General features: G+C 40.7%; 1 protein-coding gene across 2 annotated transcripts; it reads right to left on the bottom strand.

Annotated features, from left to right (window-relative positions):
* Nucleotides 1-6151: 6151 nt before the first annotated feature.
* On the bottom strand, nt 6152-15407 carry LOC117541889 (vesicle-associated membrane protein-associated protein B/C-like). 2 transcript variants are annotated; one of them, XM_034209175.1, is made up of 6 exons: nt 15100-15407; nt 13675-13827; nt 12496-12599; nt 11411-11491; nt 10933-11064; nt 6152-8134 (listed from the first exon to the last, which is right to left on the bottom strand). In XM_034209175.1, the coding sequence occupies exons 1-6, from the start codon at nt 15155-15157 to the stop codon at nt 7964-7966; spliced, it is 699 nt and encodes a 232-aa protein (XP_034065066.1). In that variant the 5' UTR covers nt 15158-15407; the 3' UTR covers nt 6152-7963. The 2 variants fall into 2 exon arrangements, with proteins under 2 accessions (XP_034065066.1, XP_034065065.1); XM_034209174.1 differs by having other exon boundaries at nt 10933-11115; nt 15100-15406.
* Nucleotides 15408-15760: the final 353 nt, after the last annotated feature.

Genomic DNA, 15760 nt, shown 5'->3' with positions numbered 1-15760 from the left:
TGTAGTCAGTAATTTGAGGAACTGTCGAAATGGCGAACGCAGATAAAGTTGAGCTGTAAATCCTCCAGCATCATTGAAGTCTCCTGATTTGGGAACATTTTGGTTTCGCAGTTACGTACAAGGATGACGGACAAAGACAGGTGGACCGAACCAAAGCTATTTGTCGACATTGTTCAACTAACATTGGTTACGCGGCTGGCAATACATCACACTCATTTGAAAAGGCATCACCGAACGTGAATATCACCTGTACCAAAAGAAAAAAGACTGAAGTGCAAACCCAAGTCCCACTGCATGTAAGCCTCCACCACTCGAGAACAAGTTCAGACCGAGCCAAAGCTATTACAAACGCCAAGTATCCTTATCTTGCCATGTTAGCAAAGCGCTACCTGGCTGTGTCTGCTACCTCTGTCCCTAGAGAGGGTGTTCTCCACAGCAGGAGACATTGTTAGTGCCAGCAGATCTGCCATTTCAGCAAGCAATGTGGACAAGTTCATCTTTCTTTAGAACAACATGAAAATACAATGAAAAGCAAGTCCTAATGTCAAGCTGGCTGCTTAGGTACTAGTACAGTTCAAATACAGATTATTTCAGTTCATCGAAATGCTGCACCTTAATGTTTATTTTACTATATTTTGTATTTATTTGAATACATTAGTCAGTTTAATAATAATAAAAACAAAATATTTAATGTTTTGTGATTTTTTTTCTGCTGTACCGAAAACGTACCGAACCGTGACCTAAAAACGAGGTACGTACCGAACCGAAATGTTTGTGAACCGTTACACCCCAACAATCAATGTTAACTTGGAAAGCCACAATATTAATATTTTAACTCAATCACATAGGTGATATTATTGTGGCACATCAGTAAAGCCTTACATATAAGGTGGCAGACGTAATTTAATGAATTTTAACTGAACAATAACTGAATGAGTTTGTCTCACTCTTAGACCAGCAGGGGAACCAAATATATACAGACTGCTGCAATAAGTACATTAATTAACTGTCTCATGGATGTTTGTCTGAATGAATATGATAATATTAACAATCATATTATTCCTATCAGCTGTCAATCACTGTTAATAAATAATAATAATAATAGATTTAATTTGTTAGCGTTTTTACAGGTGCTCAAAGAGTCGCTTTACAGATATAGTGAAGAACTGCATGATTCACATATTCATTTATTATTGAATAAACTATATTTTTTGGAGGAGTTAATGATGAATGTTCATCAAGATGCTTGCTCACCCTCTTTCAAATTTGAAAAACAAGTAATTATATCATTATTGATATACAGTTACAACCTTGACTTTACATCAGAAAGAACAAACATTAAAGAAGTGACTAACTGCATCAGTTAGGGTTAAAAAACGTGTATTCAGCTAAAACATATACATCGCTGCAGTTATTATCCAGTGGAAGGTCCTTACTTACTGGCCTAGTTAAATCAAAGTGGTTACTTTCTGTTGGCTGGGCAGTGTAGTTTTACACACCGTCTTATTTTACTTTCTCAGGACTTAAAACTGTTTTTTGGGGGCAGACCCCCTCAAAGAAAAAAATATATACACGCATACAAGGTCATCATCTTAACAGTTTGTTATTCTCATCGAGTCATCCGTGAGCAGAGCATCAAGTTGCCATGTCTATTACAGCTGAATGCGGCGATTACTATTTTGTTCAGCAAAACGCCTCACAAATTTATTAAGATCAACAGCTGTAGTGCGTTTTGATTCAATGCTGAGTACAGCCAAACTTGACATTCTCTTCTCTGTCATTGTAGACCGCAAATACCTCATTCCTTCAGTGCTTGGGTCCGAAAGGCTTCTCGTTTTGCGCCGTCCCCCCGTTCAAGTGAATTCGCCACCAATCATATTTCCACTCTCGCGCCAGGACCGGGGGAGGGGTTACATGACGTGCATCTTGTGCTGCATTCACTTGCACTCGGACATTAGAGACTTTCTCTCATAAATGTCCGATGAGCCACAACTTTTCTTTCAAAACAAAGATGCCAACTGGGGTGGCAGCTGGGGTGGCAAGGCTATTGTTTAGGGTGGCAGTTGCCACCCCATGCCACCCCGGTAGATCCGCCCCTGCAGAGAGGAGATCCGGTATAGGAATCTAGTTCTTTGATTGTCTTTTTTTATTACATTGGATGCCATTTTGTCACAGGAGAGGTTTGCCTCAAGAATAGATCCTAGGTATGTAATTTCCTTCTTACTTGTGACAATAATGTCACCCACTGCAACTGAGAAGTCGTCGGATTTGCTGAGATTATGTTTCGAACCGAAGAGAATGGACTCTGTTTTACCCAGGTGTAATGATAATTTATTATCGGCGAGCCAGGTGCAGATTCTGCCGAGCTCGGAGCTGAGGGTTTTTTCAACCTGCAACCTGTTCCTGTCAGAGACCAGCAGGGCTGAGTCGTCCGCGAACAGGAACAAGTTGCAGTCACATGCTGATGACATGTCATTTACATAAATTAGGAACAGTAACGGACCTAATATGCTTCCTTGTGGAACACCACAGCTCACTGGGAGGGGGGGGGGGGGGGGGGGGGGTGGGGGGGGGGGACAGAGTACCGTTTACCTCCACCATCTGTTCTCTCCCCTCCAGGTAGGATTGCATCCAGCTCACCGATAGTTTATCAAAACCAATTGCTTTTAGCTTGTCAATCAGAATGGGGTGATTGACAGTGTCGAAAGCCTTTTGTAGGTCCAGCATCACCATGCCGCAGTACTTGCCCTCGTCCACCTCTTGTTTGATGTGGTCGCTCAAATAAAGAAGGCATGTGTCAGTGGAGTGGGATGTTCTAAAGCCAGATTGAAATTCATAGATTAGTTTCTTTTCCGCGAGGTACTTTTCGACCTGTTCATATACTATTTTTTCCATGACTTTCGAGATGGAGGTAAGTATAGAAACAGGGCGGTAGTTGCCTGGGTCCAATTTGCTGCCCTTTTTGTGCAGGGGGGTTACTCTTGCAATTTTGAAGTCTTTGGGTACTTTTCCCTGTTTTATGGAGAGGTTAATTATGTGTATTAGGTGTAGTGCTGACCGAGAGCAAAACAATTGCAATACGCAGAAGGAGCCGTACATGCAGTAGTTTTTCTGTGTCTTTAGCTATGGTCTTTAGTTGTAAGCCCAATGGCGATCTGTTCATCTGTCATACTGATTCAATGTTATGACTGAGTCAATAACTTTGTTGTTATTAGCATCTGGTTAGCTAGCTATGCTAACGAATATAACAAGCTTTTTCTACAACCAGTGAGGTAAAGGCATATCTTTATATGATCATTATAGTTATAAAAAAAATAAGAGAATAAAGGAAAAACAGGTATAAAATACTATATGACAGTAAAAAAAAGTTGTTATTAATAAACAAGAATACAGTTTGAAAGGGGAGTGATTTGTAAAATATCCACAAAGAAAAAGAAAATCTGCTTAAATCATGTTCACATGGATAGGAAACTAAATACATTTGCATTTTGCACACATCTTGTGTCCATCCATATCTTTCTGTTTTGGTGGTCATGCCACAACCGTGCACGTGCATGCATGCGCGAGTCATGGTAAAATATCTGGACCCTTCTCTTGCGTTTCGGGTCAAAAGTGACCGAATGACTTTTATTTTAATCATAAATATTGTGTTTTTCATCCAATTGCCTCAATACCATGTTATCCACTTGCATTGCATTTTTAGTGATTTATTCAACAGTGAAACACCCTTGATGTTTTCGGTCAGATTTGAAAATGAATGGGTATGAGTGTATTAAGTTCATCCTGCAGATGGAAAACATCCATATACACACGCACACACACACGTTATGGGAACCTCTCCCTTTCTCACGCTCTATGATACAATGTATCATACCTTCTCACAGGTGCGAGCTCTGTGCCCCTCGAGAAACACAAACCTCTCACTTTCTCGTGCTAAATGCGCCTCCCTTACTGTCTCTCAAGCAGTTATATTTGTGCCTTGCTCACATTTGACTCATTGACACAATGAGCAGGCGACCGATTGGGTATTTTCTGTACGAGTACTATGAGCCTACAACAGACCAGGAAGAGGCACCTGAGGGAGAGGCCCCTGAGGGAGAGGAGCCTGAGGTGACATTCCACAATTTTGCATTACCAACCATGTGCATGAACACACACACACACACACACACACACACACACACACACACACACACACACACACACACACACACACACACACACACACACACACACACACACACACACACACACACACACACACACACACACACAAATGTTCTGTTATGGTATATTTCTCTTTCAATAAATGTTAATTGAAGAAAACAGTATCAGTGTCTTATTTTATATTCATCACAGTGAATGCTGAACTTGATGGGCCCACCGGTTGGTCCGGACCATGACATGAAACACTGGCTTGCTTGTATCAAATCAATACATCCCATACATAATTGGAACGGGAATAATCTCAGCTACAACATTAACTAAATCATTTCCATCTCCAGTAAACACAGCCTACATGGCAAGCATTTTTATAATATACAGTAATGTAAAATAAGCACTATATTTGAACTTACTGCCAAATATAATATGAAATTCACCCCTGGTGTCATCCCTTGATTCTACTTGCTTTGACTGTTCAAATGAGATGTCAACCATCAAAATTGGATACGGGGTTCCAGAGATATCACTGTGCAAAACACACCGGTCAATTTTGACCGAAAATAGCATGGGAAGGGGGGTATGACCTAACGCAAGAGAAGGGTTAAGAGGTTGCTTTTTCTTTGCACAGCATGAAAGAAAGGCGAAATGAATGGGCTGTGATTTTTTTTTAAGCATAGGTTGAGTTCAATAATTTGTACGGAGAATGTTGTACAAATTGAAGTGGCCCTTGAGAGGAAAAAGGTTCCCCACCCCTGCTGTAGGGTCTATTCTGTTCGTCTGTACCCAGGGTCTCAGTTGGCTGTCTACTCCCCATCATATTCATTCTACTAAATATTTAAACTAATTTCTGAACCTTGTAAAGTAACCTGTTGGTGAACTGCCCTGCTGCTGAGATCCTGTGGCCTCACCATAGACTGTATATATAAAGGGCCTCACCCAGACCGCTGATGTCACTTCCTGTGATTCCATCAGCTGTCAGAGGCAATGCAGCCAGCACACTAAGGCATGCATACCAATAGGCTAATACAATACAGAGATGATTGTGTTCCTGTATCAGCATACTGATACTAAAAATTGCTTATATTCAAGTATATTGGATTCATTTCTCTGCTTATTTTGCCACAATCCTGGTTTAATAAAAACAATACAACTCCAGAACATAGTTATTCATTTTTTCGGATTTGTTTTCCAACCTTAATTTATTTACCATATGAATAACTTTGCTGAAATGTTATGATCATGTGCGGCCCTCATCATCTCTGACAGTTATATAAGTAGAAGTGCTAATGCCTTATAGACCTCCACTAAAAATAAAAGTGACTTCACTTAGATATTTGGGCATCCCTGTGCAGAATGATGGTGCAGTTAGAACTGGAAGTCTGATATTAAGTTGTTCCCCATCTGCAGGTCACTGAACATTCTTGTTCAATTAATCTTTGCTTTCACTTTTGATTTATATTCAGAACATACAAGCAGGATATGTGACATAACTAGTTTGATAGTTTTGTTATCATACACAAAGTAATTATAAAGTTGGTTGACATGCAGAGACCAAATAAAGAGCAGTGAACTGTATGGAGCAGATTCCATTATGTCCTGTCTTTTACTCACAATATGGCTCAAACTCAAAATTCCCACAATTCCCATATCATGTTCTTTGGACCAGGTCGACACATCTTTGGAACCCCAACATTAAAAAGGAGTCTCTAAGGAGGCTTCTTATGATTTTAATAAACACCATCCAGAGCCAAGATACATTATACAATATATTTCACTTGTTGACTAATCTTCATGTGTTATATTAAGGAATCAATGTAAAGCATTTCAAAATATGTTTTCTTTCAGTACTTCATACCCCACTTAATATTGGTTTTTAGGACGATTAATAAGTGTCTCTTGCCGTTTAACTATCAAACTGATTTTGCCTCCACATCTTTCTCCAAACCTAATTAAGAAAAAAGAGTCAACTTTTCACAGAAGCAGACAGTTGGGGGTTCATGTATTTTAATTCATTATGATGCTACATGATCAATGGTGGTTGTTTAATAATTTCCTTCCTTTACTACAGCATGTTAATAACTTTGCCAGTTATCTTTTTAAGTCTTTTTATTTTTATGTACATACAAAAGAGTATCCAATTACCGTGTGATTACATTGTTGTGTGACTGTATCTTTGCAAGTGTGGTCTGAAGCGCTGATGCCTTTTTGTTCTATTTAATGTAGTGTGTATTCACAGTCAGTCCTCCTCCACTCCTCGAGCTCCCTCAGGCAACGAAAAACACAGATATTTACTCTTTTCAACAACCTGCTTAGATGGTCATGTGACAGCCGAGATAATACAGCTGTGTTGTCTCAGTGATCTCACCACCACCAGAACCCGACACAAAACAAAAACCGAAAGGAAACAAAACACACACACACACACTGATAAACCAGACTCAAGATGGTCCCTTTTGAGAAGACAGTATTTTTTTTGTTTCGCCAATATAACTTCAACACTCAAATAATAATAATAATCATAATAAATCCAGGTCATTTCATGCAGACTGCAGAGTGAACACTCTAATATAGTGCATGTGAATATTATAAACAAAGCATCGTGGCTACATGATAATAGAAGAAAAGAAAAAAGCAAACAACTGCCATTATACACTAGAGGACGCAAATACAATACTCCATGGGCAAAATCAAACAAGGTGGCCAAAGCTATCGTTACATACTGTATGTTATATGTTGAAAATATCCAGAATGGTTTTGCATGACAAATGTTCTGCTTTAAGAAGGGGGAGTTTTTGTTGTTTTGGTCTAGTGCCGTCTCTCAACCTGAGGAAGTAATTATCTAGCGTTTAGAAGGTCTTGAAGTACATTTAAAGTGTTTGTTGTTTAACTAGATCACCATGCAGCATATATTATGTATTATACTTTTCATTTGACCAGTTAATAATGAAATGAACAAAGTATTGATTTATTAGATTTTTAACAATCTTCTATGTCATATCAGCGACAAATACGATGAAGTTGTATGTCGACTTTTCAACAAAGACCCCCATGTTTCTGTTGTAAGCAGGTAATCTGTGCAGATGAGAGATTTGTTTAAGCCACCCCTCTTCCTCCGTTCTAAAACAGCGTGTGATTTCACCATTTACTCACATTAAAACATCCACACGCAGTCAAAATCAAGAAGAAACACATGCACACGGCTTCTACTGGCTCACATTTTTACCGCATACTGTTTAGAAGAAATTACATTGAGTTTGAATCTAGAAAAAAAGTATTTCACTGATCATGTGTGTTCACCTCTCCTTGCAGATTATCAGTAATAGGTGGAAGAGAGATTATCAGAAGAGGAGTGTTAGATCTTTCTTAGAGATAAAGTGAGGAACGTGAAGACTTAAGAATCAACGATTAAAAACGTTAGACATTCAGCCAGCGTGAAGCCACTTCCACACACCTAACTGTTACCTGTGCAAGTAGCGGAAGATCCTTTAGGAAGGAGGGATGGACGGAAAGAACAGATCAGAGGTGATTATTTTTGACTAAAAAAAACGAAAAAAGGCAAGACCTGTGACAAAAAACGCTCGCACTCATGTTTTACCATGGGATCGCCTTCCCTAGTTCTCTTTTTTACACTTTAAATGATTTTCTATCCAGACAACAAACCATTATGATATTGCCTTTTATGTTTTATGAAAAGAAAGAGAAACCAACATAAACCCATAAGACATCCCCGTTGCCGTCATTGACACGCGTCGTCCCGACACGCCGTCCCTCTGTCGCTGCGCTCCGTCTGTCTGAGTCTCTACAGGGCCAGCTTGCCAATGATGACTCCGATGACAAAGAAGAGCACGCAGAACGCCAGGACGCGGGTGCCGAGGCCTTCGTCCCTCATGGTCGAGGTCGCCATCCCGGAGGAGGAAGAGTGGGGAGCGCCCATTGAGGTCACTTTTCTCTTCCGCAGCCCGTCGTCCTCCTGCATGGAGAGAGAGAGAGCGGAGTCAGAGAGAGGAAGAGAGGAGTCAAGTGAGCACAAAACCACTCGGATACAGACTGTTGATGCAAGCAGGTACACATTCCGCTGTGATTATTTGAAATGCTCTTGTCAGACTGAATTCTCACTGAGAGAAGAGCACAGGAAGTAGCAGAGCACTTCTTAATCTATAATATTTGGTAGCTGAATAGACATGTGTGTTTGTATACTTATCTGAATCCTCTTTTTATGCGAGTGTAAAGTAGGGGTGCATACCGGTTCCCGGTATTACCGGTTACTGGCGGCTACGGTATACCGTACCGAAATCAGATGCGGTTTTCGATACTTTTTCTTTTTTTGTTGTTTAAAAAAAAAAAAAAAAGTATATCAAGTTAGGCGTAATATCCTTAAACTCACGCCCAAACTGCCAGCAGCTAGCTATGCAGCATGAAAGTACCACGATATGTATCGGTCGAGTATCGGTATCGTTCAGTGGCATCGGTATCGTAAAACAAGTCAACGATATGCATCCCTAGTGTAAAGTATAAAGTCACCTGTTTGGAGGTTGTGTTTGGTTGGTTGATTTACTTCTATTTGAGTGCGGATATTAAAAACCCTGACATGCGCATCACTACTTGATGGCCTTTTATAAAATAAGAAGGCTTTTTATGTATGTTTTTATTCATTTAGGCTAAGTACTTTGTCGTACTTAGTTCATGAGAATTTAGTTCATCAGAACTCACCGGAATGAGTCCCTGAGGGAGGATTAGGCAAATTAAGCAGCTGACGTCACTTCTTCTTCTTCTGCTTTGGGTTTACTGGCAGGCCGCAAACAACTTCACGGCGTATACTGCCGCCCAAAGTCCCCGGCCGGAAGTCCCCGGAGTTGGGGACTGGCTTCAGTAGAAGCTGCTGGGACTCCCAGCAGCTTCTACTGAAGCCTTCAGAGTAAATCGCCAGAACGCCGACGATTTACTCTGAAGGCTTCAGTAGAAGCTGCTGGGACTCTCAGCAGCTTCTACTGAAGCCTTCAGAGTAAATCGCCAGAACGCCGACACCTCCTCATCTCCACCGCTCCCATGTTTTATTTTGTGTTGCCATAAGTTAGTCTCTCTCCGTTGGTGCGCTGGGCTAATGCTAATGCTAATAATGCTAATGCTAATAATGCTAATGCAAGCAAATAAAATGGCGGCTTCACAAAACTTTTTGGAGTTTTACGGGGCGTGGTTTGCAATCCGCCCAGCCAATCAGAAATGGGAACCTTTTTCTCCCATGAAAGTACCTGCTCTCTAGCAGGGACTGAAAAGGGGGTGGAAAGGTTCCCATGAACTAAGTTCTAGTTCTGGATTTTTTTGGTGTGAACGCACATTTTCGGGACTAAACTGGGAAAAGTACTCCGGTGTGAAAGTGCCTAATGTATATTGCATTCAGCTTGCTTTGGCCCGTTTAATTAATCTAGAGATACGTTTTTCCACCCATCGATTGGTTGAAGGCTGGTCTTCAGTTGACCAAAGACCAAGAGGAGACGAGTGTCATGATACAAAAATGTAGAAGAATATCAAGAAATGATGATGATTGAACCACATGATTTTTGAATCACAAATGATGATTTGTTGGTTTATAATTTTGAAATTAAGTTTACAGTAATTTGGTGAATTTGTAAACAGCCAATAGCAGCCCTCCCTACAAAGAGTTGGCAGCAACACTGGTAGGTAGAGCAGAGAGGACTAACGCTCTGACAAATGCAAGCTAAGATTATTGATTTTTTATAAAAATCATTTCGAGGCCCCACCCCTAAAAGCTTTAACATTATTCCTGGCACTAGAGCTGAATGTGTTATAGGTAGGGATGCTCCGATCGCCAATTTTGGGGCCGATCGCCGTAATCAGTATCGGCCGATACCGATCGCCGATCCGATCGAGTGGGCGGGGCCTAAATGGAAGATTTAAACATCACTTTAAATCTTCCATTTAAAGTGATGTTTAAAACTCAGTTAATGGGGCTCATTCACTGGAGCTTCCACAAACAACAATCAACTTAATTATTACATTCAAATGAAGTACATTATTCAAGTTTACATTCACTTTGGATAATAACACGGGAGAAATGAGCGGAAGCGCTCTCTTTTCCTCTCTCTCTCTCCTGACAGCCTGTCAGTATCTCATGCAGCTCACTGATCCAGTAATGAGTGACCCGACAGTGAAGAATAAATATATTTATAACTAGTTTAGCTTGTTCCAGAGGTAGATAAAATAGCTAAGTGTGTTAGGTCTAACTCGTATGTGTTGCGCTCCGCTCACCGGTCTGACGGGCGGAGCTGCAGGATTTCTGCTTCACACACGTTGCATACCGCTATTTTACTGTCTTTTTCGGACACCTTAAAATACTGCCAGACCGGTGAAGCCATTTTGGCGAGCTTGTTTTGCCGCGCACAGAGAAAAGTGTCATGTATTTTAAGTCATGTGATCGGCTTTCGCGTCGGCATGTTTAGAGAGCACCGATCGATCGGTAGAGAGTGAGTATCGGCCGATCTCGATCGGTGACCGATCGATCGGAGCATCCCTAGTTATAGGTCTTACAAATATTAGAAACCTAAATAACAGACACATTTATGATATTTTTTAAGTAATTCAAGACTAATTTGAATAATAATAATAATTCATATGATGATTGGAATGATTTGAAAGCAACTAGTTCAGTGTCATACAATGCAAGTTTACAATATAAATGCTGTGTGTGTGTTGGAGGAAATGTTGAAAGAAACAGCAGAGGGATTGCCTCTTCTGTTTACTGCGCCTCACCCTGATCTGTTTGTTTTCTTCCCGTAGCCTCAGCACCTCCATCTGCAGCCGCTTGCACTCCTCCATGATCTTCTTCCCCTCCCCGTCATCCAGAGAGGTGCTGGAGGACTTGGGCAGCGAGGAGAGCTCAGTCTTAACAGAGGAGGTAGAGGAAGACACAGTTTTGTTGCTTTCACTCTCATGCTGTGGAGAGAGAGTGAGGGTGGGGGGCGAGAGGTGGGACGGGGATGAAGAGACATGCAGAGACGTGGAAGGAAGTGAGATGACAATTCAAATAAATCAAACATGTTATGAGTGATACAGTGTGTCTGTGATGGGTAGACACTAAGACAACATGCAATGAGAATGTTTCAATCAAATCTTATTTTGAAACATCTACTCTGCATTTATTTAAATATATTCGAAAGTCATGAGGCATCGTGAGAAAATGTGACTTTTGTGCAATGATTGAATGCTAACAGCAAAGAGATAGACTTACAGTTTTGTCATTTTCTAGAGGGATCTCAAATGCACATCTCAACTTTGAATCCATCAGTTCCTCAGGCTTCGCCTCCTTCCACTGCGGGCGAGAACATCGAGACACACAGGAACTTAGTACAGGGAAACTACATACAAGGGTTCTTTAACATCAGATCAGTTCATTCCGTTAAGTCATTACTTTGCAGGAAATAATCTAAAACAGGGGTGTCAAACTTTTCTTTGTTCATGGCCCCAAAAAAGCCCAATTTACTTTTAAAAAGGCTGGACCTGAGAAGCCATTGCATAATAACCTAAAAAAAGCAAAACCTCCCCTTGTTTACCTTTGTAATTCATTCCTTAACAGTCCATTTTTATAACAGCTGATGACCAGCCTAATACTTTTAACTGATGTCTCAGCTATGACTAAACACAGCTGTTTCCTCAAACCGTGGACAACTATTTATATTTTCTGTCCTCAGTTTGTCCTTGCAATTTGTTATATTTTTCCGCCATGATGTGTCTGATAGTGGCGCCAAATATTATCTTTGAGCCCCACAAGGTGCTCTGAAGCAAACCAGATTTTCATTTACCTCTGTCAAGAAATATAAAACGGTCTTTTTTCAAGTAAGGCGTCCATTTATATCCTTTTGGAGAAATACATTTGTACTCTTTTATAAACAGTGGCCTTGCCATGTTAGCAAAAGGGATCTCTAATAGCATATTCAGCTAAGGGCCTGCTACTGTTACAGCAAGAACCACAATGGCCAATAGGAATAGCTATGCATTTGATTTAAAAACTAGAATAAAGGACTTTGACACTGGAATGACTTGGGATTCCCACACTTCTCCAAGTCACTAAGTGGCCTTGCTTGGACCCTTTGGATGGCTGGTTCTGGCAATTTCAAAACTATTTCTGTGCAATGGGACGGACAGATCTAAACTGCATTATTCAAGAGTTCAGCTGCAGGGGGTTTATGTTTCTAAAAATAAAAAACATGCCAAAAACACGCTTCATCAAGAGCCACTCAGGATCAACACACGTGAAGGGAATAAATCAATATACATCAACAATAATATAATCCTATCCTATGCTCTGGTACTCACAACTCCTTCCATGTCAGTCATGTCGTATGGAGCCAGCATGGACTGCACCATGAACTTGTGTTTACTCTTCTCATTGGGGTCGTAGTCAAACGGCTGCAGCATAACTGTAGACCAAACAGAAAGAGGATAGAGAAAGCAGGAATATTAGGGAAAGTGTTACTTCCTGTATTGGCCCGAAACAACTATTGTGTAACCTGCAAATGAAAAGGTGTCAATCAGGTTTATGATGTGGGTCACACTGTGACCTGCCTGGATAATAACTGACTTAGCCACTGAGCAGTACAATGATTGTGCTCGTAATGAATGTCAGGAATCCAGTTTATCTGTTAGATGTAATTGACAACAGAGAAGATGATACAGGTGCGGGACTGTTTTCAATCAAACCGGTATTTCACAAAGAAAGCCGTGAACAAATTGAACTACTTAAACCATATGTTAGAGATGTTATGTATTACATCTGTTTTGGGCTTCAATTTGGAAAAGCATTAATTGGACAATATCAATACAATATTATTTTGGTTTCACTACAAATAAAAATGCTATATATATAGCATTTTTCACATATACGTTTTTATATTTTCACATATATATATCGATTATAGGTGTGACTACTTTTTTGAAGTGATGATATGTCTTCAATTTGACAATGCAACATCTTTTTATTGTTCCCTATTCTCCTTTTTTCTTAAATCATTATGACCAGGAAAGAAAATTGCAGGCATTGTATTGTATTTTACCCATCACCTGCAAAGAATATTCAGATATTCCTCCAGATGATTGCTCAACAATGATTCTAACCCCAAGAGGCTGACAGATGTATCGGTGCAACCAATGGTAGAAGATTGATTTTGGTGCTGAAACACAATACATGCCGACTGGTGGCTTGATTTAACTTTAACACAGTTTTCTGCTGGCAATCAGGAAAAATGATACAATTTCCTAAACTTGTTTGTGTTGCTGCCGGGTGAAATGATCAATAAATGCCTCCTCCTGCTCGGCAATTCGATCTACAAAGCAGTGATTTTGTTCTCTGATAACAAATAACTAGCACTTATTCAGATATATTGTCTGAAAACAACTACAGATAATCACATTATTCTTGATTCTCTAAATGAGATGTGGAAACCATACTGTGGGTTTTGAACTTTGACTGGGAAGATATAAGAAATGCTTACGAACCGGAAACATTGACGGAGTTCTTCGCGTCAATGATGCCACTGTTGGGGCGCACACAGTATCTGCGAGGCGCAGTTGTCTTGACTTTGAAACACACATTTCTCTCTGTGGGATTGGTGAGCTTCAGAGTAGCAGTGACGACATCTGTAAACGGGCCTGAGGAGGAGAGAGAGACAGAACAGTGACTCAATGGTGTTGGTGAAATTATTAGTTGGGGTGTTTGTTTGGCATTTGTGTGCATGGCTCAGTTTCCTGGGTGGGAATCAAACCTGAGTGATTGATAAAGTACATACACATGTCTTGTCTGTCTGCAAGGGTGAGTGTAGGAGTAGTGTTTGTGAGGGACTTGCACATTAAACATTCAAACTGTGGAATGAGCAGCAAAAGTATTTACTGTATTATTCATGCCCCGCCCTCAGACACAACCTGACACTGTCAAAAACGTACTACTATGTTTTCTTGTTGCTTGTGTGGCATTTAGATCACCCTCACAGCATCATTCATCACACCACCTGACCAAGTTTAATGTATTATTCAGCCTCTTTTGAAAACTGAACCTTGTTGTTTTTTGAATTGTTTGCTGGACAAACAAACCCACTGTGCATTCTGTTCAGATACACTGTGCTTCAGTAAGTGAGTGGGCGTAAGAATCTTCTCCTGGGATATATTTGCATTCAAAGCTCTGCAATAATCAATCAGTGAACAACCAGCTACTCTTCCTTAGGCCATCACTTGACCCATTTCTCCATCTATATCCCACCCAAAAGGCAATTTCCTCAGCTATTATCCCAAGGCATACTAGCTCAGTCTGTATTTTCACAATCTTTCTGCCTGGATATAGCAAAAGCTGCAAAGGAATTTAGGTTGCACAGTAAGTAAAACTGTAAATCTCCAAATCACAGCTTGCTAGCTTAAAACATTGTGAAATAAGCATGGTAATAAGGCTGAGCAATGACATCCTGATCGTAGAAATTGCTAGAATATAGTCACTTCTTGGCAAACCTGTGATCGCAAACACATCGAGATGAAGGAGTATGTCAAGTGTTCGATCACATCACGGTTTTTCAAATGTTGTCAGAGAGTATAAGACAAAGCAAAGGGAGGAAATTAGTGAATTAGAGAAATGGGACGGCGGGCCTGCACTGACGCTGCAATGACAGCTAGCACTAGGTTAGCGGAATGCTACTTAGCTAGCTATTTAGCGTCGTCGCACTCAGTGTCGTTTCACCTGTCATCGCATTTTCTCTGTCCACAAACAATGTTCACTACAGCCAGCTATAACCCGTCTTATTTAACAGCAAAAACAACAATTAACGAACCTCTAGCCACCGTTAACTGGTTAATGCTGAAATCGATACAGTAGCCATCATTGACGCCTTCCCTGTTAGCTACCTAGCCCCCCGGCCCTGCCCTCTAGCTCGGCATTACCTCTGAATTTCAGTTCGTGTTGTGGCTCCAGCACCAGCACTTGTTCTGTTCTGGCCATGTCCCAGAGCTTCTTCCTGTCGTGACGGAGACGACAACGAGGTTTTACCGCAGGTAGCCCGAGGAGGGGAAGCAGCTGGCTCCCAAACAAACAAGCCGGCCGTCCACGGTCTATCTACGGGAGGGAAGGAGGAGCAGGATGATTACAAATACACCACCACTCGGACTGACTGGCTGGCTGACTGAGTGCCACCGACAGCTGCTGGAGGCTAACGAGCTAACCGAGCTAGCAAGCAACGGAGAGAGGAAGAGGACACGTCACGCGAGGGGTGGGGCTGCTGCCAGATGTCACGTGGTTACTTGGCCGTTGCAAAAACAAACGTTCGCACCTTGAATAAAAACATGAATATTAGCATTTAAATATAAACATGTATACATAACCGGGGGCCGCAATATATTCCGACTGAGATTGTGTTTTTATTTAATTTTGGAAAACAATTGTTGTTGTCGTTAGTTAGCCTCATATTTTTTTTGCTAAATATATTTTTGTCTAAATTCTAAACGGTCATCACATAACATCTTTTAAATGTGTCTTACATTATTTTTGTTATCAATCCAATCCCTTTCAGTTAGGCATTTTCAAACATGGTGGTCTACATGCTGT

Source organism: Gymnodraco acuticeps, unplaced genomic scaffold (genome assembly GCF_902827175.1).
Source record: "Gymnodraco acuticeps unplaced genomic scaffold, fGymAcu1.1, whole genome shotgun sequence".
NCBI classification, from domain to species: domain Eukaryota; kingdom Metazoa; phylum Chordata; class Actinopteri; order Perciformes; family Bathydraconidae; genus Gymnodraco; species Gymnodraco acuticeps.
Note: the sequence above shows the minus strand (reverse complement) of the source record. Positions and strands in the feature narration are given on the sequence as shown.